The sequence below is a fragment of the Neodiprion fabricii genome, chromosome 4 (assembly GCF_021155785.1).
Source record: "Neodiprion fabricii isolate iyNeoFabr1 chromosome 4, iyNeoFabr1.1, whole genome shotgun sequence".
Classification (NCBI taxonomy): Eukaryota; Metazoa; Arthropoda; class Insecta; order Hymenoptera; family Diprionidae; genus Neodiprion; species Neodiprion fabricii.
The window spans coordinates 26,285,573-26,313,290 of record NC_060242.1 but is presented as its reverse complement, the minus strand read 5'-3'; the positions used below and the strand labels follow the sequence as shown (position 1 = coordinate 26,313,290).

At 39.4% G+C, this 27,718-nt stretch overlaps 4 protein-coding genes across 13 annotated transcripts in view; 1 reads left to right on the top strand and 3 right to left on the bottom strand.

Moving 5' to 3' along the window:
- Positions 1–27,718, top strand: part of LOC124181471 (heparan-sulfate 6-O-sulfotransferase 1) — a 520,983-nt gene that overhangs the window by 13,693 nt on the left and 479,572 nt on the right. For 2 of the 6 annotated variants that reach the window (XM_046568080.1, XM_046568083.1), the window contains one exon: positions 9,786–9,913. In XM_046568080.1, coding sequence (XP_046424036.1) covers positions 9,786–9,911 — 126 coding nt within the window. In that variant the 3' untranslated portion in view covers positions 9,912–9,913. Of the gene's footprint in view, positions 1–9,785; positions 10,196–20,181; positions 20,417–21,402; positions 22,678–27,718 lie in introns of those variants that run through there. The other 4 variants (XR_006870475.1, XR_006870474.1, XM_046568081.1 and 1 more) reach the window with 4 other exon arrangements.
- On the bottom strand, positions 43–20,160 carry LOC124181492 (60S ribosomal protein L35a). Of its 3 annotated transcripts, XM_046568117.1 has the most exons (5): positions 20,015–20,160; positions 13,577–13,578; positions 1,338–1,591; positions 461–619; positions 43–118 (listed from the first exon to the last, which is right to left on the bottom strand). In XM_046568117.1, the coding sequence occupies exons 1-5, from the start codon at positions 20,143–20,145 to the stop codon at positions 95–97; spliced, it is 570 nt and encodes a 189-aa protein (XP_046424073.1). In that variant the 5' UTR covers positions 20,146–20,160; the 3' UTR covers positions 43–94. The 3 variants fall into 3 exon arrangements, with proteins under 3 accessions (XP_046424073.1, XP_046424075.1, XP_046424074.1); XM_046568119.1 differs by lacking the exons at positions 13,577–13,578; positions 20,015–20,160 and adding an exon at positions 2,177–2,200; XM_046568118.1 differs by lacking the exons at positions 13,577–13,578; positions 20,015–20,160 and adding an exon at positions 2,104–2,183.
- LOC124181467 (probable hydroxyacid-oxoacid transhydrogenase, mitochondrial) lies at positions 2,949–8,162 on the bottom strand. The gene is made up of 5 exons (XM_046568075.1): positions 7,891–8,162; positions 5,969–6,080; positions 4,512–5,405; positions 3,442–3,723; positions 2,949–3,141 (listed from the first exon to the last, which is right to left on the bottom strand). Exons 1-5 carry the CDS (start codon positions 7,941–7,943, stop codon positions 3,058–3,060), a joined length of 1,425 nt encoding a protein of 474 aa, XP_046424031.1. The 5' UTR covers positions 7,944–8,162; the 3' UTR covers positions 2,949–3,057.
- LOC124181453 lies at positions 10,361–27,718 on the bottom strand. Of its 3 annotated transcripts, XM_046568048.1 has the most exons (9): positions 27,541–27,718; positions 14,630–14,999; positions 14,512–14,548; positions 14,208–14,424; positions 13,520–14,109; positions 13,087–13,420; positions 12,637–13,002; positions 12,173–12,542; positions 10,361–11,976 (listed from the first exon to the last, which is right to left on the bottom strand). In XM_046568048.1, the coding sequence occupies exons 2-9, from the start codon at positions 14,984–14,986 to the stop codon at positions 11,584–11,586; spliced, it is 2,664 nt and encodes an 887-aa protein (XP_046424004.1). In that variant the 5' UTR covers positions 14,987–14,999; positions 27,541–27,718; the 3' UTR covers positions 10,361–11,583. The 3 variants fall into 3 exon arrangements, with proteins under 3 accessions (XP_046424004.1, XP_046424002.1, XP_046424003.1); XM_046568046.1 differs by having other exon boundaries at positions 14,208–14,548; XM_046568047.1 differs by having other exon boundaries at positions 14,217–14,548.

Below are 27,718 nucleotides of genomic sequence, written 5' to 3'. Positions count from 1 at the left end.
CTTACATGCATTAGAATTTGTTGGAAGGATGTAAAATTCACATTTTGGTACCAAAATGGATTTTATTTATTTGTTTATATTGTACAGAAGATTTTTACACTCGACTCGGGTACAGCATCTGAAAAGAAATTAAAGAGTTCAATTTACAGGCATGTCAATGAAGAAAAGCTTATTGATTTATGAATATTTAAAGTTTCGGCTCACATATGTTTTATATAAAACAATAATTTTATAGATTAAAAACACAAGACACATTATTAAGATGTGCAGAATTGCTTGTTTGTAGATTGCATTTGAAATAGAGCCTCATATTTTTTAGAAGAATCAGCCACAAATTGTCAGCATTTTTTCAACTATTGCCAAGTAATCTATTTTGATTATTGGTATTTAAATGTTGTCGACGGATCGAAAATTCAATTCATTGTTGGAACTTTTGCGATATTACGGTACGTGTACGTACAATCCTAATGCGGTGTCCCATAGCCTTGGCAGGTAAATTCCTCTTGAACTTGGCGCGAACAGATCCGCTAGTTCCATGGGGACGGGTAACCTTTCCCCAAATAGCACGCACCTTAGACTTCTTAGTAGTTTTACCGGGAACAGGGGTCTTGTTCTTGGCCTAAAAACAATCGTGATTCGTGATAGTTTAAATTTATCTACTACTATTGTGTCAAATTAAATAATGTGACTGTGCCGGAAGAATATATACGGTGGTGTAAAAAAGTAATTCGTTGTGAAATGAAGCTCATTTGGAAGATGTACTTGGGGATCTTAGAAGGAGGTAAGAGTAATTTTACAAGCTTCATAAAGTGTTTTTCTTTTGTAATAGCCGTGCCGATTAGAATCAAAATGTCTTAAAGATTTTGTTACAACCTAATCAAGTTTTTGCAGTAATATTGTTAAACCAGATTGAACTCAAGTTTCTAATTTGAAGTTATGCTAGAGTTGAATTACTTATGCATTACAAGATACAAGGTATATCATTAATGTGTCGAACTGGAATAGATAATTAGCATAACACAAAAAGTTCGATAAATTATTTCAATTAAGTTTTTCCAATGCAAAATATGGATCTGAATTTAAAGAAATGGAGCTTTTCAGCAGATCTTGAAACAGCATAGCGATGATATCACTTTCTCATTGTGTTTTCATAATTGAATTTACCTTTAGTGTACGACACGGTTTGATTAAAACTGATCATATTATCAGCATTGTGGGATATAAAGCTTCAAGCATATAAATTCGTTTTGTTCACAAATGTACATAAGGTGCTGGTTTCATACTCCAAACACGCAAAATTCCTAAAGAATAAAGTAACAATCAACAAGTCAATTTACCTTGTATACATAGACGCAGCGTTTACCAATGTAAAAGTCTGAATCAGGCTTGACACGAGCACCTTCGATTCTCAGTAGAGCCGTGTGTTCATGTTGGTTACGGAGTCCACGCCTGTAGCCAGTGAAGATAGCTTTAGCATAGAGACGTCCATGCCTCTTGAAAGGTCGCTTTTTAAGAGGGACTGGTTCAGCAGCCTTCTCTTTTGGCTTTTTTGCCACTTTGGGCTTTGCTTTTGCTGCTGCGTCTGCCATATCTGTAAAAATGTAACAATGTTATCCACTAAAAGCGGGACTACGACTTTGTACTCGGACTTATTCCCTACACAATTAATATTGTATGAAAGACTTTAAACAGCTGTATTTTGCCAAGTGATCAGATATGGTCAACCTCGAATTATCGAAGCAGAGTCGACGTGAAGTTGTATTATATCTCTTAAAACCGAGGATCTAACAAGTGCAAAGTGAAGATTTTGAGGTTAGGCGACCAGCCTCGGCTTCTAAATACGTGTAAATACAAGTTTTAGGTTTGTCGCAATGAATTTGCTCGAAAAGTGAACTTAGTCGAATACAAAAGACCATGTCACTCTCAGTTATCGACGGTATTTATTGTTAAAAACAGCAACATGCTTTTGTTGTCAACTGTGGCGTTTGATCATACAAGACAGCCCGGAAATATCCGTTTCAATCCACCCGAAATACGTGAAATCTAAACCCGCTTATAATCGAAAGAAATCACGAAAGGGTTTATTCACGAATCTTCACTTACATTTAAACTATTTTACAGTTAGTTAAGATTATTTTTAACGTTAAATACGGGAATCAGGAGGTGCGGAACGTACCGGATGTGTAACGCGGATAAAAAGAAACAGGAAGTCAGATCCCTCTGGTGGTGAACTCTTGCAATGTATCCAGCTACGTGAAACCACTCTCTTTCTTACCGACAGTTCAGAAATATTTTTCACGCGGCTATTCGAACTAGTGACGCGAATACGTTGCTGGATTTGATTGCGATTCTATTTCCGACTTATTCTCAACTTGTCAAACTTTCGCTTATCATGCTATTCAATTACACCAGACGTGAAAAATATCTTATCATTATTACAATAATGAAACCATGTAAGGCTTGGTTGAAAGCGAATGAGTTAGAGAAGTTGTAGAGCGCTGTGATAGGGCGCGTTAAATATAGTGTTATAAACATAGATTGGAGGTGAAAAAAGAATTATTCTCGATGAGAAATATATTATCAAATGTAATTTTTCCAATTTTCTTGATTTTATCTTAACTTTTAGTCAAACTGATTGTTCGAAAATTTATTAGTCAGACTTTATTGTAAATTTATAGGATGAGTTATGATTATTGTTGAATTTTCATGGTTCAGCATTTAGCTTTTCCACTAGTTTTTTTAACATTCATTTTCATTTTACATTTTTCTGAACACAACCCTAAGGCTCTTTTCAACATATATTTGAAATGATTTAGACAAATTTCACAGAGGGTTTATCCTTGACAGTTACTAAATTTTTTAAAAACGACAGTAACGAAGTATAATCCATCTTTCATAATGACATGCGACAAGATCAATCGATGAGAACATAAATTCAGTAATCGATGTTTGAAAATATAAAATATTTTATTTATTCACAAAACATAACAATCAAATTATTCCATTTTAACAATTTATACATCGTATTATTTACAAGTATCAGCGAAGAATTCGTGATTAATATATCTTGAACGAATTTTCGAATAGTTGAGCCAAGTCTTCTTCTGATTGTTCACGTGGTGCCAATTTCGTGATGCGATGCTACAACGAAAAAAATCAGCCGTGTTATACTCATTGTTTCGCTGCTACATTGCATTATCGTAAAATACTAAACCCGTTTTATAACTTCTAGGTATTGTACCTGGGAGTGGACATATATATTACCTCAGAGATAAAAGTAATTCATGCAAATTGTTCAATTAAAGTTTCTTTCAGGTATAACATCGAAATTATTCAAAAGTGAATTTCACTGTTTAAAATTTTCACGTCTTTTGTTTAAAAATGTGTTTTGCAAAAATTCTAGCCAGTAATGGATTTATATAATTTTTTTGCAATGATTACCTGGGGTAGTGTGCCTTGCACCATTCTCGGTATATCGTCTTTGAGAAAACCGAGTTCTTCGAGTCCGTTTTCGACTTTCATGACTCGCATATACTCTCGCACCGTGTCTGCGAGTATTTGCCCAGCATCCTCCTTCTTCGCGTTTGTCACGTCAGTTCCCAAGAGTTGCGCGGCTTCCAAGTGCCTGTCTGGACAAGATTGTCCGGTGAACGCGAATACTGCTGGGGCCGAAATTACGACCGAAAGACCGTGCGGGATGATCGGATGATCTTTGGTGTATCCCTGTGAATAATGTAATAAATTAATAAGAACGTTTGTGCACCTTGGCAACTAATTTTCTTCGATTTGAATCAATGATTTGAAGAAGAAAGAAACATAATTGTTAGTTTTTCAAATGAAACCAACAATTAACTTGAAACGCTATGACAATCTAATCATTTTAACGTGAGAAGATTATTATCTCTTTAATTAAAGCATTCAATGAGTATAATAATTCGTTGGTAATCTGTACAATTGAAAATAAGGTCGGTAATTCATTGTGTTAAAATCCTCATTCATACCTCTGATACTGTTCAAGAGTTTTTAAGATTGGGTTGTTATTTTAGATAGAGAAAAGAATGGTAAGATAATTGAATGACTTGAAATTTTTACTGCGATTAGAGAATGTTGCGAATAGGAAACGAAAGCGTAGTACTTGTATCAAAATTAGTGTTTCGATAAAATTATAAAAGATGAATATGATAATACGGAAACTTTTGAAAGACATATGATCGAAACTTTTGCAAAAGCCTTTCGCAGTTTAGCGTGAAATTATTTTCACAATCAGTGGAATGGGAACAACATATTCTTTGTTAGAACAAAAAATTCGTTAGTGCGAAGCCCTTTGCTATAATTCGACATATATAATATAATATCGACAATATTTGCCATCGACAAAAATACGTTACGTGAGACTTGGTAGAAATTTTTTTTTCACCTGCACCTTGATTCGTAAACCGACCATTAAAATTGACCAAAATCATAAACCGCTATAAAACTTTGACCAAAAATGCAAATGTCGGTCGGCTTACCTCTGGCTGAAATTTTCTAACATTGCCACTGATGGCGTATGACAATCCATGGCAAAGGTGAACCCCGGCATTGCCGAACCCTACGCCAGCCATGGTACTAGCCAAGTGCATACTGCTCCGGGCTTCGACGTCATCCGGGTTGTAAACGGCCCTTTTGAAGAACTTCTGCATGACCTGAAGGGCGTAGCGAGCCCAGACGTCACTGACGGGATTCTGGCCCTGATAAGCGGGCCTGAGAATGGGATTCGTGGGGCAGGGCGTTCGTTCGGTGTAATGGATCGCGGTGAAGGACTCGAGAGCGTGGCAGAGCACGTCGAATCCGGAGTAGGCGCAGACCCGTTCGGGCAAGGTCAGGGTGTGCAGGGGGTCGATCATCCCCATGGTCGGCCTTATGGCCCTGTTCGCAATTCCCGTCTTGGCCTTGAGCGGTCTGTAATCAAAGATGGAGACGCCGGTGGTCTCGGACCCGGTGCCGGATGTCGTCGGTACTGCAATCAGGGGCTTCAGGGTAACCCGAACCGGGTTCCCCTTGCCGATCGGCGCGTTCACGTAGTCCAGAAACTCGGCCTCTGGGTCCGAGGCGTAGAGATTAGCGGCCTTGCACGTATCGATCACCGATCCACCACCGACCGCGATGTACGCGTCGTACTTCCCCGCCTTAGCGAACTTCGTCGCGTCCTGGATACTCTCCTCGGTTGGTTCCACTCTGACCTTGTCATAGAGGTCAAAACTTACACCGTGTTTCGCCAGACTGTCCAGCGCAGCTTTTACTGGCGACAGGCTGATCAAGTTCGAGTCCGTCATCAGGCACACCCGCTTTGCACCTAGGTTTTGCATGTCCATTCCGAGCTCTCGCGTCACTCCGAGACCGTATCTTATCGTCGAGCAAGCCATCTGTAAGCATGTTCAAATTTTCTCAAGATTCTAGTATTGCTATCTGGAGATCATAGCGTGACCAAAAGTGATATAGGATGTGAAAATTTCACGACTAAGGTAAAATGGAAAGTCAATTTCTTGAAATGGTGTATAACAGGTGAAAATGTGAAACGATCTTCCTGAAGAGTATCATGCATGCAAATCCAAGAGAACATCTGAAGCCTGACCAGTTTAAAACAAACAACGAAATGATCGATATTGATACTTGCTACTTATGTAACGGTAGATCGATCTTCTGGAGCAACCAATTGAGAATCTAGATTGACACGAGGTACAAAATTGCTTTCATAAATTTTCTTGATCGTATTGCGTCGAGTAATAATAATCTTCAAGGTATATCCATTAAAATCTTAACTAGTTAGTGTTTCTGTTTTTCCCTGTCTTATTGATTATTAGTGCACTATGTATTATCGGTGCGATAGCCTGATCGAAGTATTACGTGGCACTGTTCTATATGCGTGGACTCTCGAGTTTGCAGCACCAATCGGTGATTGGTTGCTATCGGGGATCTGCATACGCACCTCAAATGCGTATTCCTTCGAAGGAGCAGTAGTGGAAGTCGTGCTCTGGAGACTTCCAAGGTTGTGTTGTACCCCATATCCTCCTGGATTTGCGTGAGCGGGGCACTTGCATCTGTGCGAAACATTTGACAATGATCAGAACTATGATCAAATACTCTAATGGGAATCAGTGCTTTTCTCAGCACACATCCTTTAAACTCTATACGTACATAAAGTATATGATATATGCATGACCATTCAAAGTTGGCTAATACATATGTATTATCCGATGACTCGAGCACTTGCGTAACTCATGTACATTTCACATTACATCATTACAGACAGTAACCAGCCGTATCTGTTTATTATACGGCAGTAACTCGCCTTATGCGCTACTCAGCTAATTATGGAACTTTATTCTCACGATTGGTAGCACCAGCTGTTGAACTACATAATCGTTCGGTGGATAATAATCTCAGCCCTGTAATATATTGAAGATTCGTTTGATGATTACCATTTTCGAAACAGGTAATCGCAGTTGCAAAGGCAATCGTAGTCCCGAATTTTGCAGCATGCAGAATGCATATTGGACTCGGTAGGAATGGATGTAGGTATTGAGAATTACTGGGACAATGCCATCTTATTCCTAAACAAGTGGGGGGTCATTACCAAAATACCCTTGGAAGACGTTAGCATTACTCAAACTGAAGCGTTACCAAAATTTTCAGACGTTCCAACCGATACGTAATTCTGCCATCGTCGAATTCTAATTTATAAACGATATCTCTGAGTACTATATCGTACAATCATACGTAATTTTTTTACTCTTTACCTTATCAGACATTCATATTTATCAGAGCATATCAAGCCAATTCTTCAACAATTCCGTATACTTGGAACTCCGTGTGCAATACTGATTGGTGATCTGGTATGGATAGTATCGAAGTATTATAAGCGTGACGCACATGCCTGTGTACGTTCAATAACAATCATGACCTGAAAGAGGCCCGTTCTGACATTTGAATATAATATGTACCGCGGCTCAAGTGTTTGTCAAGCCACCGCAACAACGATGAAGTGCTGATGACACAAACAGAAATAGGCTTCAATTCTAAAGGTTCAATGTTTGGATCGCTCAGATTTTGTTTCAGTATTCCAAACATGTTATCTAGGAAGAAAAAATTTTGTCTAATACCGCATGGCTTTCGTATAGTTTCAGATACTATTGAATAGCAGTTTTGTTGTTAGATAATCTCTTCGTTGTTATTTATCCTCGCGAAGAAATGATGTGAATTTAGAAAACGAAAAGAGACAGTCTGTTAAAACCTTCTTTGTGCAAAAAGCTTAATTATAAAGGAAAGAAATTCGCTTGGACTACGTGATTGGTGGTCACTCATGAGTGAAAGAAATGTGTAATATTGAAAAAAAAAATTTAATCACGTTCGGAAATTATTCAATTAATCGGTTCGTGAGAGAAATGATCCAAGATGCCATGGTTATGGTCACACAGGTCTATTCTTCAAAGCATGTAGGCTTAAAGCAGTATTGAAGTTCCTATTCGAATCAATCAGACTGCATTATTTGACTACAATCAAGTGTGAACTAAAATAACCAATGATGTCAATAAAGTCCGGTCTGTTTCGATTTTGTCAAACTAAGTATAATCCCAAGCTTGGTCCATAACAAATATTCGACGCCGCGACTCATTGTCAGTGTGAAGTGGGGGATGAACATGGAAGGAGTTAAGAAATAGCACGATGCGCAGCCGTTGGTATCGGGCAGTTTACACCGTGAGCCTTTACTGTATCTCGAATACGTTTGACATGTATGCGTGGCGTACAGGATGCGATTGACCATTGGACAAGTGGTACAAGATAAAATGACCACCGTCAACTTGTCAGAGGTTCGAGACTTCTCAGGTACGATTTTATACGATCACTTACGATTGAGAAGAGATGACTTGCAATAGATCCACGACGCGCCTTCTTCGCAGCATTTTATCCGTATTTAAACTAGCAAGTCTAATAGCTCGTAAGTACCTCGATCAGGTTGGATGTAACTTCCGTGAAAACCGGAAATGGGCAGGAGGCAACACCGGGTAAACGTACTGCGAGTACTTGGAAACGAGGGCAAGATCTAACCGACTCCAACTTCGAGGTTACTAAACCAGTTGGCTAAAGAAACTTTTGTCACCGAGCCTAGTATGAACTGGAGGGAGCACCGCGGCAATGGCGCCATGCGGATAGAGGTTTGTCCTTGAAAGAGCGAGAGAGATAATGGCCATTGGTATTTTTGTCACTCTCTAACGGGGTCGCGACGTACGTGATAAGCGGTGTTTGTGTTGGTATCAACGCAGAAAGAGGTACCTAACATCTAACTCTCTCATTCTCTACGCTGATAGGGCACTCCCACTCTGCCAATACACCAGATGCCACTGTCCATCGGTGCAGCCGGTTGTTTCGCCAGATTTGCCATCTCCGCGAGTTCGCCATGTTACACGACGATGGGAGCGACGAGCACCTGTGGGGCCTGGTAAAACCAGTTTCATGATTGTACAATGCGAGATACATGCAACTGTTTTTCGTTAAGGAACAAAAAAAAAAAACAGGTATAATTATTCCATCGCGCCCAGGTTCTGGGTCTCACATCTGTAGCCCTACCATTACCGCATCGCCAACTCGTATAATGCCATCTCATATACTTATTTTTAATCTCTTGAGACGATAGCACGCGGAATCTTGTTTACGGCAATAGCTTCTACGGTACGGCGCTGATGTTGAGATAACGTATCCGAAAAATTCTCCTATACCATGTTATGGCATGATGACGTACTGATCGTATCTTACATGTGTTCGCGCTACGCGTTTTTCTTGGCATTTATGAATTTTTTTCACCGTTTATCAACAGGGAATTACGAAATTTTCATTCTAGCGGATAACAGAATAATAAGTTGGACAGAGTTTATATATGTATACATTATAATCGTAACTATCTATAAAAGTCATTTTTTTTTCGTCTTTTTATTCAATCGTCGCAGCTGACGTTGAATGCAATCAAAGAATACCGCTGACTTGTGATATATGCTGCAACGTCGCAGAGATCAGACAGTGTTAGGAAAGAGTTACAACTACTTTGCCTTTGCGGGTAATTGTTTGCTGAATTTATACCCTAGAGTCAGCACAGTCGTACTAGGATTTTCGAAACACATGTGCATGACTGACTGACATGCAGGTGCAATCTTGAGTAGGTTCTATCAAACTTGGTTTCAAAATCGTTTCCACAAATTCTCCGAAACTTATGCAAGATTACATGTGACGTATACCTAATGGAGACACCTTTAAAATCTATGTTGACTGCACTTCGAAAAGCGATTCGGTGTATTTTTCGTTATCGTTGTAGAGACTGTTATATTTTTCTGAGCGTTACAGCTGGCTTCATGTTTTCTTGACGTCGTGTCATTGTAGGTGTGTAGAATGTTGATCTAAAATTAATTAAAGAACACATTTTCGTTAGTCCTTGAGTTTGCTAGGTTCTTTCGATGTGTGACTTGTTTGCACCTTATCTGATAATTTTAATTCAATTTGAGGTAAACTATCATCAATTTTGTCGAGGACGTATGTATTTGTGTTACTTGCCATTCTCGAGCAAAAGTGGTTTGCCGTTGTAATTCTAAATTCCATGTCATATTTAAGTTTGTTAAACAAAAATGATAATAATATTTGGACAAGTGTTACGTGTAGAGTAGGTGCGTTGCACATTTGTTTTGTTTTATATTTTTGTAATATACAAAAGTGAATCATGATAAAAGTAAATAACTAATCCAAAAATGACATTGCAGCTCAAATTTCATGCCTCTCTGGGACCTGCCCTACTTTTGAAGAAACGTCTTATCGCGCCCATCTGTATGGAGAGTGAATCGATGAAACCGTCATACGAATCCGTCACACGAGTTCAATGCAATTAGAGGTATGAACATTTTTTATTATTTCACTCAACCATTAGCATCCATCGATGTATGCCACTTGACATAAATTAAATATAAAAATATAAAAACGGCCAAGAAGTTCGTTCTACTTTGCGTCCCGCGACGGCCACACAACAACGGGCATTTTTTATATTATAACAGCAGTTAACATTATTTCCAATTTTTTTTTTCACGTCCCAATTAGCATGACATATTTAGTCAGTTGCATTGAAAAATTACTGGAAAAGTTAATACAATATTTTACTTATGCAGCCATATATCGGGTATCGAAATATTTGTTTTAACAACACTGAACAACAAGAAATAACAAGAAGGGGGTAAATAAATATTTGGCAAGAATATTTCTTCCATTGAGTCTTTGAGGATAGACTTTCTAATTATAATTTTTTAGGGAAGCACTAAATTGGCAGGGTAATTAAAATCATCACTGATGCTTCACTAAATTAATACTTTATTAATATATTATGTAATATTTACAGCAAGTAGAAAGTATGTATATTGTATAATCTACTAAATACTAAGGGTATCAATTCTTAGTCCTTATTAATACATATTATAGTAAACAAAATAATTAATGAAATATGCATAATTCATAATAATTGCGTGGTCTCTAGTAAAATAGAATTACTGCGCTCAGACAGCTCCATACTGTTACTACTTTCAACACTACCACCATTTCAGGTTAAATTCATGTATGCCGTCGGAATTCATTCTAGATCGTTAGTGTTATCTTTTTAGTGTTTGCATGTAGCTGGCTATATTGACTACGCGAGAATTCATAACAGAATTAGTCGAAACGGGTATATTTCGAAAATTAGCATTTGACAATTGGTAAATATGGATAATAATAAAGACGACGTAACATTTTACGAATTTATTCATATATCCATCTATCGCATAGTAAATTTAAATACCTTTACCTTGTTCTGTAAAATTAGTACTCGATGTGGCGAAATTAGTCGAAATAATTCGGGAATAAGTGTTCGAAAAATTTCATTGCTTAAAACTCGTTGGCTCTAGCTAGTCTTTGTTCGTCATCACGCGTTATTAACACTGGAACTACAGAAACTCGTCTTCAAAAAATAACTAATAATAAAAAAATTACATATCATATTGGCATAAACATATTCTATTATTACATATTTTTAAAGACCAGTCAGTCTGACTGGTGTAGCAGTTCTAGTGGTCACAAGGATCCAAAGCAAATAGTCATAGATTTATTTATCATCAATAAGTTGCCATTACCGCGCACGTGCATTGTGCGTGTGTATTTGTGGAAGTTATTTTTGTTATTTATTTTTTTTTGCCTTGTAATACATAAAAAAATAATGAAGAGAGATCGAAACGGTAAATTTTTTGGTGCAGTCCAATTCAAAAAAGTATCACTTTCATAATTGCTTCTCTTTTTGTCTTCTCATTTTCTCTCCGGTGAGCAGCCGAGAAGCTGACATTGTTCCAGCTGTACGCAAGTTTCAAAATCAATAGTTAGGACGTCACTTTATAAGTCGTTGCTGTAAATCTCAAAAAGGGTATTTTTGTTCGAGCATATTACTGCCCTGTGAAAAGTGGCCTTCGTGTTGTCCGGAGCCGTTTGCTCTTGAAACCTCAGCTAGCTCAAGGTGTTGGATAGTGAAAACGTCCTTGGGATTGTCTAGACGCTCTCGGGGACAATCTTATCGTAATGGAAGGTGCTGCTCGAGTAGAAGCTTCCCCGCTTCGGCATATGCGGGGTCGGAATCTCCTCTTGGAGTGGCTTGTAGACCAGACCACAGTTCTTGTTGTCGATCAGTCCGGGGCGTAGAATCATCGGGGCCCGAATCACGGGACCACGGCCTCTGCGCTTCGAAAGACACATGGCTAGGTTCGCCACCAAAAGCACGACTGCGAGAGTCACCAGAATGACGGTAAGCACGGGCCACACGACTCCCGCGTACCAAGGCTGATAGTGCTCACCGACTGCGCCATATTCCTCATATTCCGATTCCTGGGATAACCAGGCATCCTCCAGCTGCTCGTCCTTCTGTGCGCGACCTTCATCGAACGCCTGAAAAAAATGGTTTTGTAACTACAGGAACTGTTTTTGCTTGCGGGTGATGGACGCTTATACAAGGTAAAAGAATGCGAATAATGTCCATTCACTCTCTCTTTCTTTTCTGTTACACGTTCCAAATGACATTTTTTCATCTGCGCACTGATGCGAAAATTGGTGAAGCACCTCAATGCAGAAAGTGGAAACTGACCTGGCCAGCTAGTTCATCTAGGTCACCGATTGGTGGCTTGAAATCATTAACGTTATTCGGCGTGTTTGGTCTACGCGGTAGAGGTCTCAGAGGAGGTCCACCCTCCATGCTGTCGCAGACCACCTTCGCTATGTCTTTCCACTCGCCCAGATCGCTGGCATCGGTGTAGTCGTCGAGAGCGTAATTGCTTACGTAGCGCAGGGTGTCACTGGGATCGACACCGTGGTCAATCAGCCATTGAATAGCGGCATTGAACTCCTGGTCACAAGCGAGAGGATTGTTGGAGATATCGAGGCCGGAGAGATGAGGGGTCGCCTGCAAGTCACCGACGCTGATTTGCTCGATTCGGTTGCCACGAGCCAACAGGTACCTGTTGCGAAACCAGATTATCAGTCGGCGTAACGAGTATCCAAATACGGAATACGGTTCAAGGAAATCCGACAAGGCCTACCGAATTAACTCACCTCAGGTGTGGAAGCGGCACGACATTTTCGCTCCAGATTCTGTCCAAACCGCACCTGCTAACGTCTAATCGTTCCAAGTTTGGAATGAGCAGGAATGGCGCAACTTGAAGAGTGATCAGTGGGTTTCCAGCGAGGTTCAATTTCGTCAGAGACCTTGCTCCTTGGAACGTGTCGACTTCCAGAGCGTTGAACAGGTTGTCAGAAAGGTCCAAGTCCTTTAGTGCTGACATGCTTCTGAGGAGCCCTCTCGGCAAACGGCTTAGTCGGTTTCTTGCTAGATTGAGGTGACGCAACGCAATCATAGGGTCAAAGGTTCCTGGCTCCAGGTCCAAAAGTCCACAATCAGCACACTCGAATTTTTCGAGGCTGCAATACCGAATAAAAATATTATTGTCAATTGTTTGACACGCGATAAACAAACAAGAAATATGGGTATGTGTAAAAGTATACCTGAAGGTGCCCGCCTGTGATTTGAATACCGGTAAAGTTTCCAAACCGGGATTGTCATTCATGACAAGAGATTCGAGGCGAATATTGGTCCTCAAATGATGTTCCGTCAATGTGTTCAGCTTGTTGTCGCTGATATCAAGGCGTCTCAGATTAACCAAGTCCGCAAACGCATGTTGGTGAATCCTCTTGAGACCGTTCGACCTGATGTAGAGTTCTTCGAGTTCGGTAAGGGCGCTAAGGTCAGACTTGCCGATAGTTTTGATCCTGTTTTTGGACGCGTCGAGTATGCTGATTGTTGAAGTCTTGATGCTCGCCAGACTCGTGAAATTGTTTCCTGAATTAAAATTCATTATGAAAATTTACGTATCATGTTGAAAAGGCTAAAGTGTCAAGCAGTGAGAAGAAGAAAAAGAGTAACAGCATAAACACTAACCGGCAATTCTCAGTACTTCAAGATATTCGTTGTCGTCGAACACATCGGACGGAAAACCGCTGAGTTGGTTGTGGGATAGGTCAATTTCATCCAATTCAATCAGAGGGGTGAAAATCGCTCGTTCAACAGCCCTGAGCCTGTTCGCTCTGAGGCTAAGATAGACCAGTTGCGGCATCCTTACAAAAGTCGTCGGTAAGATACGGGGGAGATAATTGTTGGAGAAATCGAATTCAGTTACGCTGGGCGCGTCCAAGAAGTACTTGGCGAAGGGATTGTCTTTTCCCTGAGTGTACTGCAGGGGATTCCCGGATATAGTCAAAAGATTGAGCTGTGTGTTGTTCTCGAAAGCGTCGGGAGGTATGTCCATTAATCCGTTTCCAGTCAGGTTAACGGAGAACAAGTCCACGAGGCCGTCAAATGCGCTCCTGTGAAATTCGGCAATGGTGGTATTGACAACCGAGAAAGCCGACAACTGTTGCAGATCCTTTTCGCGCAGGTCGTGTGGGCCCAGTTTAAGCTCCGGTCCATTTTCGATTTTAAGAAGAGCAACGTCCATACCGAAAGACTGTTCTTTGTTGAACTTGGTACATCTGTAATATCAAAGTAACAACGACGGGTCAGTGATTGTTCGGAGAAAGGTACGTGTAATATATAAAAATCATTCTTCCTCCTTCGAGGATAGGTTTACCTAACTGACTTTACGGTCATGTGTCCAGTAGAGCACGAACAATCCGTGGGGCAGTCTTGGTCGAAGAGAATCTCTTCGTCTTCGTCAAGCTCATCGTCAAGAGCGTCCTCATCCTCAAGGTCCCACTCCATGTCGTCGGCCATCAGAATATCCTCAGTCTCGTTGTACTTCAAGTCCTCATCCTCCATCAGCTCCTTCACGGCATCCTTTTCGGGATCTGGCTTGCCGACAGGTTCCGATGGAATGACAACGTTTGATTCCTCGTCTACAAGCTCGGGTAATACTGGTATCTTATCACTCTTACCGTTAACTTTCAATGTTTCGATATTTTCCTCCTGGACCTGTGAACGTCACAAATAACAGTCGTCATCACTTAATCATATAACTACGAGAAACAGGCGCCTCAAAAATTTCTCACTGACCTTGTCGACAAGCGTTTCCTCGTCCAACGAGCGGATCTCCTGCAGGAGCATCTCCTGTGGGTTTAGCAGACCCGCAACGCGCCATGGTGCGTCCTTCTTCATCATGGATAGTGCGGGTAGAGACGCTGACGAAGGTGGTGAGCTACCATTATTCGGGGGTGGGGGCGGTGGAGGTGGATTTCCCGTTGGCGGTGGAGGTGGACTTCCGGTCGGTGGCGCAGGTGGCCTTCCGGTCGGTGGTGGAGGTGGAGTTCCGGTGGGTGGTGGAGGCGGACTTCCAGTCGGTACCAAAGTTGGCATGACTCCGGCGGTGATCGTCAAGATCACCACCAGCAGCAAAGCTGCTCCTTGCTTCATCTTTACGCAGGATCTGAACATAAGTTTTTTTCAAGTTATAGACGTTTGCTGGTTGAATATTCGGTAAATCAAATTATACGTCAATTGTCTTTTCTTATAAAGTCATTTTCACGCACATTCTTCGAGAGCACTGACTAGGAAAGTATATCCAAGATGTACCTCGCCGATTTTCATTATTCTGTGATGTGTTGTAGTACGTCAAAAAGCGTCAGACGTGCATACTCTTGCGTGTACTAATTCAGTTGTTTCAAAAGTAAAACCACCCTCTAAAGTTTGACACCAAAATTCCATTTTTTAGGGTTTCTTGATAACGACGTCAATTTTTTTTAATCAACCAAATGGACATCAGTCACTATCAACAGACGTAGAAAGTTCTGGCATTCCTTATTTCTCGAGGGTGAAGTTTAGGTTTTCAGTTCATAGATATTGCTAAATAGCTTTAAAGTTATCTCGAATCATCTGGTCGAACAATATTTCAAGACTTTGCAGTCAGTAACGAGGAGAAGCATTAGCACGACAATTTGGAGCACGATTTTGTTTCGATTCAGTATATTGACACGAATTTCATTTGCGATCCAGTTGATAACTTGATAAAATAAGAAACTTAACAACATTTCGCATGTAATTCCTTCAAGTGAAGCGCAGTTTTTTTATAACTAATTGTGATACAAAATGACTAGTATATGCCGATATTGCGAATATTTTTTTAATCTTGGTACAATAGCTGTGTGTCAATTACTTATGCAAACATTCGTTCATGGCGGTGTACTTATTTTATTCGGTTGTTCGCGAAACGTTATCTCTCCAATTCACGTGAGTTTTATAATTCCAACTGCTGAAAACGAGATATACCTAGGAATTAGAAGTTTCCTCATGGTCATGTGGCTATAATAGTTCGACAGACGTTGCAGGGAACTCGGCAGAACGCGTGACACGTTCCTGTATAATGTTCCTGGCAAAGCAGCCAGACCGTTGCAAATCTTTTATTCAAATACAAGCGTGGGAGGTATGTTTCCTCGTATTATATTTGCCCTAACCATTTTAGTCTGATTAGTCTCCTCGTGACTGAAATGACTGCTTGAAATGATTATCCTTGTAATATTTTTCACGGAACCTTATTGCGGCTCTTAAAACATTAATTTCTCACCCTCCAGGCTATAATTGTGACTCACATATCAGCTGTATCTAAACAAACACACAAGTCTATTGTAAACATTTTCTGTCGTTATCGTGATCTACAGATCGATTGCTCAATATCTTGAAAATACTAATCGGTTTGATCAGTCTGCAGAGTACCTGTGCATGTAATATGTATTTACGTCTCATCGCAAAGAGAAAGAGTTTGACGATATTAAGGAGCGAGTGCCGACTAGTGTTGATGAAATAAACTCATCCGAATACATCGACGATTTATTGAATATTTTTACTTTATACATCCACGTTAGCGTTAAACCGAAATTCCAATCGGTATTTTTCTTTTCTATGTTTGCAGTTACTAACGATTCGAAATTCCTCGATCAGCATAATAACGCGCATAATATCCTGCTTGCGAAATACATATTCTAGTCTGCAAAGATAATTCACGTGGGTTAATCATCACACACTCCACATTCGCATAACCGGTTGAGTCTATTGCGTGTGGAATAGCTTAAAATTCACCGGTACTATCCGACCAGTGAACAGTAAAACGAAGCATCAAACGATGCTTGCAGGTGCTCGTTGTAAAATTCGATCCATGCGTATAGTGCGACATATATTTGAGGCATTCCACCTCAAATCAACATATGTCTGACCCTCGCCATCGGCGATGTTATTTATTTTTAAGTATGGCGTAGAGTGTACACAAAATAAAAATTTTCACTGAGTTTAAAAAATTTTTTAAACCACGGATATAGAAAGATCTAAAACTCAGTGATAGATGATTTTTTATTTTTGTACACTTCGATGGTGAGGGTCACGCGTAGGTCAGTTTGGTGTGGATGTCTCATTTATAAGTTGATTTTACTTCACCTAAGATGGCGGTTAATACATACATATGATTCGCCAATAGCGCGATAATACGCAATTCTATAAACGTTCAATTTGACGTAGCAACTGCGCATCGATATGTGTGACCTGAGTCAGTGGAACACATATTCACACAATTATCAAGCATTCGTTTTATCAGCCAGATGACTAGGCCTTGGGATATCGGTATCAAGATTACCAATTTATCACTTACACGGCTTGTACCGTTTCAAACTTTGCCCGCGTGTCCGTTTAAAACGAATATTATTAATTTATAATACAGATTTTCGTGTGCAAACGAGTCATTGTATCTTGGCACGAATTTCAACTTCCTCGAACTTCGGACCCTGATTCGATGATTCGACATCTCCTCCCCTGGGCAAAGTTATTTGATACTCGAGTCTTCGTGCCTTCTCCTAAGAGCCATGGAACGCTCATCTTCATCACGTATTATATACATAACTTGTCAATCACTTAAACGAGGAAAGCTAACAAAGTGCCATATTGCGCGAGATGAATTCTCTGCATCGAGGTCATTTTTTTTTCCTCACAACTAGTGTTCAAGGTGATCAACGACATGTGCGGTGTCATTATAACAGGAACACAACGAATTCGAACCATTCATTCATCGGTTCATCGGAATAAACTTGCGTAAACAGGTTCTAAAAGAAACAGCGTCACGTTCGTGTTATCTTAAAAATCGCCGAGTACAATTTCGAAGTCGGAAATCGTCTCGCCCCGCAATTTTAACACCTAGTACGGATATATGAATGATGCAAGCACGTTCTTGCCACGAAGATGATGACGGCTACGGATTCGCGGTACCTGATGTTTCCTCCTTATCTCCTACGCAGGTCTCACGTGAGTGGCAAGATTTGTGTTTCTTTCCACAGCAGCTCTAGGTATGTACCTATATAAGCTGCGGAGATCAGCGATTCGATTCAAGGATGTATAAACACCCGCGGCAATCGCGTCGTTGACGAGAAAAGAAAGCCGAAGGAGAAAAAAAAATGAGTCAGTCGCATTCTCGGTTCTCTATCATTATAATCACCAAGCGAATGACTGTAACAATTATCTTTTTATTCGATAAGTAAAAGTATCAGAGGGTATTTCATCCGCTGTTCTTAACGGGTATTAATATATTATACCGACGACAAATAAACCCTGCAGCGACCGTAAAAAGAGTTTCGGTTAAACCAATGAAATATATATATATTTGTTACAAATCATACTTCCATTGAGCCGAATAAAAGTATCGACTTAAAATTCACATCAATCAAATTGAAATCAAGTCGACTAAATGTGAAGTTTTAGGTGCTTGGATTTTCTCGTTCTCTTGAATTGCAACACATTTTGTTTACTTCGCCAATATCACATCACAGTTCAAAGCAATCCGTCTGTAGATTTGGAAAATTTAGACTATTCTGTTTCTCACTGTATAAAGAGGAAATGAATTACGAGTGTAATTGGTGTAATGTATAGAATTATAGAGTGGAACGCGAAGTTGCGTAAGAGATTCGTATGTGGGTGCATGTGTCTCGGTATCGTTAGCAACAATAGGTATTTTTTTCGTAGCAGGTTGCACATTATTTAGCGGATCCTGCTTCGCGGTTATCCGACACCTTTGCTTTGCGCAATGTGCAGGTGTGACAACGCTCCGTACTGTTTTCACATCTGCAACGATGCATGTTTTTGTTAATTCCAGTGCAAGGTAACGGCCATAGAGTTTGATACCCATTACTGGTCACAAAGGTCTATAATAAGTCACCAGTCATTTCTGAGTATCTAATAAGCAGTCTCGAATGGCAAACTTGAATTTCTAGAAATTCTTCGAGACGGCCAATTTTTCGCCCTAGTTTGTTTCTGCGATTACGTTTGTGGGAATAATTGTAATTGTTTTTTTTTTTTTTTTTTTTATATTGGTGCATGATACATAATCCAAGGATTTTTACCATATCGATGAGTACGCTTAATTTTCTAAAGAACTCGATTTTCTACTCGAATAATACCAGCTCAATTACACATATATGCGAGTGACTCTTGCCTTTATAAGATTGAAAAATCATGTTTTCCAGAATATTATCATGTAATATGCGACATTAATTTTCAGTGTAATTTCAGAGTAATTACGGTCACAATGTATCAACGTTGATACCAATCTTCAAGTCGTTCTGTTATCTCGTCGAGTGTAATCTACTACAAGAAAATTGACTTAATATGATTCAATTTGAAGGAAATAAGAAGTCGAGTAATCAATTTTAAATCTTCACAATTATTATACACAGACAACAAGGTGTATGAAGTGTAACAGCAACAAAGCAACACTTGAAGTCGATAAAAAAGTTGATTCAAAAATCTCGGATTCTAATTGAATTTGCTGTCAAATAATCAAGCCCCGAAAAGAAGGTGGAAATTGTAACGGAACAGAAGTGACGTCGAGCATGAAGCTATCCCTTTATATTTTTGGAATTTGTGTTTTCGTGAATTCTTACACAGAGTTCAAAGAGTTCGCACTGCGTGGCAAGACATAAACGATCATTATTCATTCCAATCCTCTGAGAAGATAAAATACACACGTTATACCGCAAACTTTATACTTTTTACAGACTGTGTATGTTAAAGTGCATTTGTCGGTTCCGCAGGGTAGAAAATTCTTTGAAGATAATCGTTTCGGCGAAACGATCACCGACACCGCAAAAACCGTTGCGGATTGTATATCGAAGGTTGAAAAGTTGAAAGTTTGCTTGGCTGTACAAAAAGAAAGAAATTTTAACATCGACGAAACGAAAAACTTGAACCCTTCGTTGGAAGAATATCTTAAACCACAATCTCCGGACATACGTAAATTCCATTTCTTGTGATAAGATTTTGAGTTAACGTATACCAAGGCGTTTTATGGCAAAATAAATCGACTTGGGAAATCTTTTTTTGTTGGAAAACAATTTTCAAGTCAATATTTCACAGCCTGATTTAGCGAATTCGCGAATACGAACCTGTGCGAGGCTCCGACAGCTGTGTCACGAGATTAGAAGCGCGACACGGCGACGCTGCAGTGACGTAATTATCAGGTTCCAGTGAGCCAGCGACGCGTACTTATCGCGAAATTCAGTTTCGGCGAACGTATTTTTGCACGAGTTGCGAGCACTCGACATCTCAATGCCCGCACGTTACAGTTAAAGGTTTCTTAGAATTTAGTGGAAAACGCAGGGTTTGGACGAAGCGGCCGCTTCTACAACCGTGGTGAGGGATGCCAGGTAACTTCGTTTCTGGGGAAACGCGCCAGGTGGATCGGGCAGCCCTTTGTCCAGGGAATTGTACCGCAAATGCACACCGTTTCAGGTAAAGTTACCTGCACCAGCACCATTCTAGGCAGGTGGTCCCGATGCAAACGCGGTCCGAAGAAGGAGCGGGACTTACGCTTCGGTAAATCTTACAGAAATTATTCGTATCGTCGCCATAGTCCAGTCAATATAGGCAAAAAATCGAGCTGACTTTGCATTAATTCCGTTTTCGTTTTTTCTTGGTTCAATCGTTGGGGGGTTCACTGGGAGTACTCAAACCAAACCTATATTGACTCGACTACCAAGAATTTTCACCAACAACCAGACATACACGCGCAATCCTCGTCGATGTTTTACACCGGCAAGGAAAATTCCTGCCCGAAGTATATACGACCGATTTTCTTCGTTCCGTGTTATGTCGTAGTTAAACGTTAAAAAATATTCCATCTTATTTCGTTTACCTTCAAATTTCACATCATCTGAAACGAACAAGTTGCTTGTCGAATGATGCGAATCAAGGATAAAAAGTCACTGTATTCAATACTGTAAGGTATTGAGTAAATTTTTCACCGAATCTAGTTATTCAGCCTTGAAGTTGCTTACAGTTTATTTTTTCTCCAATGTTTTTACGCTTCTTATTTTATTTTTTAATTTATTTATTTTTTTTGTCTATCGTTTACGATCAGTTTCAAACCAGACATTTTTTCGAATGCAAACAAGTGTACACATATGACTATGCAAGTTGAGAAGTGGGAGCGACGAACGAGGACGAGGTCGTACAGATTTCTATACACGGAAACGGATATAGAAACAGCTGCATAGAAACAGATGCCGATCACAGTTTATTTTAACCGGAAGAAATTCTTTCACTTCATTTCAGATCACGTGGTGTATTAATTTAACTAATAACTAGTGAAGACATTTAGATATTTAGTCAAGTTAGATTTCTGAAGTGGTATCTGTGAAAGATGTCAAAAATTTGACAGAACTGAAGCTTTTTAGAAAAAGCGCTGAAACAAAGAGTTCGGAATACATTCAGAGTGTGCATTCGGATCGTTGATTTTTCTGTCATAAACACATTTCTATAGTAAAATGTATTTTAAACAGTTTCTTTGTAAACATTTTCAGAATGCGCCATGGAAATGATTCAGCTGGAGGGATTGGATGGGGATTGGAAATGCCTGCAACGAGGCGATGATCCCACAGTGGTTTTGTCGGGTCGGCTCAGATTGAACCCTACCAACAACCATAAATCCGAAGATCGTAAAGCCCGACAACGGAATGCGATACTATCGCGTCAAGATCCGTCCGAGAAACGAGCCGCGTTCCGTATGCCGCACGTCATGTCAGTCTCAACGCACTAAACGCTTCGATTTCGTTCCAACATCAACGACGTAAGCACTCATCTTCGCTCCTGGATTAATGAAGGATCCCGTCAACTGATGCCAGGATTTTGGCTTAATGGATGACGCCGGATTTAAAATCGTCGCTCACGGATTATGCCGACGATTTTAAGCAGGTTGGTTGGTCCAGCATCGATACCTTTTATTACTTCTGTTACGAAACAATCGTACATCGAGTATTTGTCAAGTTGTCACATTCGTGAACTGGGAAGTTTTATCTTAATATAAAAAATGGAAAATAAATGCAATTTTGAACAAAAGTTCAGGTATAATCGAAACGAAGCAACTGTTATACGGGAGCATGATCGATTTTTCACAAATCAGTTTTACAAGGCAAATCTTTTATAGAATATGTTGTACAGACTCCTAACTACAGAAATTTTTGTACAGAATAGTTTTCTAGTTTCATATATCCAACACAACACACATTCAGCACGCATATAAATTATACAAAAGTAATTTAAATTAAATTAAATTAAATTGAATCAAAACGTACGAAATTGACGGTTAAATGTATGATTTTCAACGATTTGATGATTACTCTGAATGTGTCTTGTGTAAACATAATCTGTAAAAAAATATTCGGTCGAACAATTATTTTGTATAACAATGTTCTGCGGATGAAATATTCTGTAGCAAAAAATATTTTGTAGAAAAACATTCTGTAGGAAAATCCTCCTGTAGCATAATTGATGCAGAATTATTATTTCTGATGTGAATCTCGAATTCCTTTCTGTAGAAACGATTCCTGTAGAATTAAACCGCAATCTAATAATTTGATAAATACTCAATGCACGGCTATCTCGTGATAAAATTGATAAAGTGTATCGATTTTTCGGTAGTCAACCTCCGTCATTCATGGGTTAATTTTTGAAACTGCTCATATGTACCCTGGCAATTTTTTTTCCTTTCATATTCGCAGCAACAAGATTAATATCATTAATTTTTAAATAGATTTATTCATCTTTTCTAACAAGCACGTTCTTAAAAAGGGACCGAAGTGGAAATGATAACAGCTCCTAAGGTCGAAGATACTATTTTTTAGCCATCATACAGTTACTCCTAATTCAGATTATAATTCGACCGTGGTATTAACGTTATTTCATGCATAATAGTTATTTAAATAAAACCAAACGGCATATTTTTAGTCCGTGGAAAAAGAAATATATTGTGTTTCGCTGCAGGTTGATTATATACAAAACATTGAAGAGAAAATAAATGAATAGCAATAATTATTAGCTTTAAATATTAAATACGAAAACAAAGCCGCAAGTGGAAAGATTATTTACTTTTCAACGCTGTAATAGCGTTGAATAATTGATTGATATCGTTGCGAACTCCGATATTCGATAAACATCGAGTTTGATAACCTGAATGCGAGGTGAATTAACTTATTGTGCCTGTGACGAAAAGAAATCAACCGTGCAATAAAAAATAATTAATATACAACATCGAGGGCGGATATGCGATAAAGTTGACGAGTCTTTGAACCTCTTCATCGCGTGCACATATATTTAGGTATATATAATATTTCATCGATAAGTTTAACGATTCCTAGTGTTGCACAGCATGGTCACTGACCAGGCATCGTAATCATTATTTCCTAGCATTAATTGCTGTCCGTTCATCGTTAATCGATTTCACGCCGCAGCCGATACGTATTCAATTCTTCCTTTCTTAAACACACGCGCAAACAGGTCTTAAGCGAAAAATTTCAGGGTTACTCGTAATAAAATCAGCGCAGAAATTTTGCCGTTCTACAAAGAGTACAGAATTTCCTTCGAGATAATTCGTAAAAGTATGGTTACGCGTTTGAAAGATAAATTCCGCTACACTCAGTGAATCGGCGTTTTATTACTTTTTAAACTACAAGTTCCGAAATTTTACAAAAATTATCAATTTCCAATTTTCAGATTTTCCGGGCAAATTTTGAGCGGAAAATTTGAGCTTAAGTATCAGCATTTACTATAATGGGTGAAGTCATTGACACCGAATCAGTGATTTGACGATTTCGAATTATGATATTCCTCGGTTATGCTTTCGGCGTCTTTTGGCCAAAACGATATGAATTACGGGCAGTAATTAGTCCAACTAATGAACCGGCACGTGATCGTTTGTTTACCAGAGACACGCATACAGGCGCAACTGAGCATATTATGCCAGATCGAAAATTCTCTGTAGTGGTAGGCATTAGTCGTAGGATCATCTGTGACCTCGATATGTGAGCATTTGAAAAGGCACGCGGTAACGGGTGCTCACTTTATACCTATGACAAGTTTTATGCGTGTATACGGTAGAACGATGTACAGAAGTTATTGGTTATGCAGATAACAATAAAGACGTGGTGAGCAAAGAACATGAACGCACGCGGAAACTTCCACTATACAAGCGCACAAGGAAGTTGATGAAGTACATGGGATGAATTAATTTATTGCATATATTTAATACATATATTGAAACCGAATTAGCTGACGCGTCTACAGTAATTTCTGCAGTAACAGGAATCACGCAGTTGCTGAATTGGCGAATTATTCATCGAAATCGCGAAGTCACGCGGAACTTTTTCGTTTTCCTACCTCTATTTATTCTATCTACTTTTTCCTCTTACACTTGAGCATGTGTTGAAATCGCAGCGTTATAAAAGTCATTGGCCAACAATTGCGCGATTTATATTAGTTTCGCGCTTAATGATGCACAAAAATACATATTCTATATATGAGCAAGTAATTTTTGTAAATAGGAAGATAAAATAATTTATCCGCAAAAGCGTTAGGCCTTATCTGAATGTGGTTTCTTTTATCATCACTCTGAATTGCGGTTTTCGACATTTTTCAGAACGATTTTCAATTATCCTTTTCATCTCCGTTTGTACAGTATATCAGAGTAATCTTCTTGCAGTGAATTTTCGATTTAGAAATTCTTTGATTATAACGATTCATCGACGCTGTATGCGCTATAAAATAAAGTCCCGTAAGTTACAAGTAAAAAAGTTGGTTGTAAGTTTATTTGCAAGAACAAAGATGTTTTTCAGAAATAAATAAAAAAAACATCTACCTATGAGAGATCCGCAGCGACGGTATTTATTTATCTACAGATAACGAGTCGCGCGCATGTTCTTATCACTGAAAAAAGAACCCTTATCAAACTTGTGTATCTCTAACAAAAGCACATATTTGTTTAGTCTATGTAGGTAGGACCGCGGTGTTTAAGTCTGGAACATTCTCCATATATTGGTTGGTATATTGTACGGTTAATACAACACGTATTCGTGGACCTAAAACGAACGTATCATGTGCATAGAATATGTATAACGCACATATACATACATAGATATTTATATATACCCATCTCGCGATCGGTTGCAGCATCGTCTTATATTCAATCAAATTAGCAAATATTTTGCGCTGAAGGTAGACTCGATATGTAAATTCGACTTTAATTAACGCTCCCACGATACGTAGAAAGTACAAGTGCTTATATACGTAGCGTAAACGGGTTTACAACCAGGTTGCAGAAATGCGTGCATCACGGTCCTATTACGTTCCTCATCGGTGGAATGAATTCATTCCAAATTAGCAATAATAAAAGAAAAAAAATAAATAAAAATATTAAACGATCGAAAAGAGGGAGTAGCGTATACATATATTAACATCTTGTCGCTGCTGCTATAGAATATTTTGTATGTTTTCATGGTACAAAAATCACAACAATTCGCAAGAGAGCTCGGACATCAGATGCAAAAAATTATGCGATTTTCTCGACGATTTCAGGACTTACTTATATGTATAGAAGAAGAAGGAAAGAGACGCTTCTCTCTCTACCTTCAGTTTTTGGATATCGATAAAGTGACGCGCGATTAATTATACATACAAGCACCGATTGGCGCCATCGTGCCATAATTAAGATTTGAAGGTCTTCACGCATGCGCGTCGCGTCGAAAATTTGCGACGCCCCGAAAACCTGACGCACGTACAATACGAAATACGGAATGCGACGCTAGATGCGAGATGATAAAGAAGAAAATAAGACAAATTAAAACATTAAATAAAAAATAAAACAAATTTCGTTAGATTCGTTATCAAATTTGGTGAATCGGAAAGTATGTCACGTTTCGTAGGTATGTACGTATGTACGTACATGCCATGAATATAACGACAGCGATTCGGTACGCATATAGCAGAGCCTAGATTATAAAAGTGTGTGCCCACAATGTGCGTACGTCACTGATAAACTTGCCCAGACTGACTCATTCTCAGACTGTACGTATATAGCTATGTTTTTTGTTCCACTCTTTGTCCATTTATTGTCAATTCTTATCGAACGTTATAGATTGAATTTTAAACATGGAATGTGGGAGTGTGGATATTGTGAGTATAACGAGACGTATCGTATGACCGGGATCGAGTCGATATGTCCTCGCGATTCTGCCAACTCGGTAAAAAAAAGAGCGAAAAAGAAGCAAATTATTGTTATTGAATTACTCCGCGTAAAGTACAATAGTAAAAATAATATCTCGCTGTCTAATAAACGATAAATCGATACCGTACAGCGGATGAAAGACTCGCGCTAAAACTGCAACTTGCTTTTTTTTCATATATAAAATTTATGCGAAATACACACGCACGTACGCAATGTGATATGTCCTCAGTTACTACACCTCGCGATGCTTTCGGACGATTCTTTACAGGTGCGACTAAGTGTTGGCTTATCTAATTTTTTTCGCGAATTAATTTTTTACTTAATTTTTATCGCGTGTTTTTGGACTTCTTAACGGATCTTCTGCTCGAATCGAGGACAGTACAGGAATACGATCACTGAAATGATATCCGGTGTAATTAACGTTACACTTTCTGATGAAACGGAATCTAGGACGGTATTTGCTTATACTTGACTCGGCAACGTTCTGCAGTTGCAAGAGAATGAATTCAGACAAAAACGAGTCAAGTGGTAAAGGACAAATACTAAAAACCTCCCGTGCATCGTTCTAGGATAAATCACAGCCTTGAGTTTCACAGCGTTGAAAGACCTTGTCCAAAACTTCACCAGATCAAAGCAGCGTGACACGTGTGTTACAGGCATTATAAGAACGCTGTGCAAAATTTTTCAACATTTGCGAATTTTATAAAAAGTCGAGGTTTCGCCTTCATTTCTAGCTCGCAGGTTGAGGGTTTGAAAAAAAAGTAATCCTCACGTATCGCCACGTATAATACCGTTCACGAAGCGACGATATCTGCGCTCGAACGCGTGGTTGAAAATATGTGAAGTATGGTTGTGTTTATTCAAGTGGCACAGGCTCGCCGCGTACAAACGACTTTAAAAATAGTTGGAGATAAATGCGCGTTGCTCGGAGGAAATAAAAAAAGAAAAATAATAACAATGAAAATGAAGATGACCATACAATGAGCGAGGTATTACATCAGAGGACACACGTATAACAGCCCGACGAGTTACGAATGCGGTTTGCGGATCGCACGAACACTAACGGTTATTATTTATGGGACGAATTCTTTCGTGAGGATACAAGTGTGAATTCCCTCTAGCAAAATCGCGAGCTGTCGTTTCGTCAACGACGCCGGTCTCATCGAGAATAGATTTGAGAGCGTTATATATACGCATGAGAGAAAACTAGAATCATCCTTGAGTCTGAAGATAGTCGACGATCTACAATACCGCTCGATCACTGCAGGTACCGCGGCGACGCGTAGCGGCCATTGAGCTGGATCCTACGCCTCGGCACGAGCCGTAAGATCGTGAAAGAAAGGCGATAAAGCACCCGAGGACTAATTCCGATCCCGCAGGGATCTATATCGAAATTCGCGCACCGATCACCGTTAAACTCTTTTAATTGTAACAACTGACTCACCCGACAAATCTAATGAAGGTTCCCGCTCGGAGGTTCGGACCTAATTAAAATCCACTTGGTTTAAAAACTTGGCTCTGCGCAGCACGGTAACTCTCTTCTCGATGGACGTCCACAAAGTACAGTGCGATCTCGGAAATTTAGATCCACCGAGTGGCGGCCAACGCGTTTCGAATACGAG

Excerpts from the sequence above, each read along its gene's own strand:
- LOC124181467 (XM_046568075.1), bottom strand. The coding sequence starts at position 7,943 with ATGCTGCGAAGAAGGCGCGTCGTGGATCTATTGCAAGTCATCTCTTCT. Across the intron at positions 5,406-5,968 it reads CGAAGGAATACGCATTTGAG|ATGGCTTGCTCGACGATAAG; the intron begins GTGCGTATGCAG and ends ACATGCTTACAG. Across the intron at positions 3,142-3,441 it reads TGCAAGGCACACTACCCCAG|CATCGCATCACGAAATTGGC; the intron begins GTAATCATTGCA and ends TTTTCGTTGTAG.
- LOC124181453 (XM_046568046.1), bottom strand. The coding sequence starts at position 14,986 with ATGAAGCAAGGAGCAGCTTTGCTGCTGGTGGTGATCTTGACGATCACC. Across the intron at positions 14,110-14,207 it reads ATGACCGTAAAGTCAGTTAG|ATGTACCAAGTTCAACAAAG; the intron begins GTAAACCTATCC and ends TTGATATTACAG. Across the intron at positions 13,003-13,086 it reads TCACAGGCGGGCACCTTCAG|CCTCGAAAAATTCGAGTGTG; the intron begins GTATACTTTTAC and ends TCGGTATTGCAG.
- LOC124181492 (XM_046568117.1), bottom strand. The coding sequence starts at position 20,145 with ATGTCGAGTGCTCGCAACTCGTGCAAAAATACGTTCGCCGAAACTGAA. Across the intron at positions 620-1,337 it reads GCTGCGTCTATGTATACAAG|GCCAAGAACAAGACCCCTGT; the intron begins GTAAATTGACTT and ends GATTGTTTTTAG. Across the intron at positions 119-460 it reads TGGGACACCGCATTAGGATT|ATGCTGTACCCGAGTCGAGT; the intron begins GTACGTACACGT and ends ATTTCTTTTCAG.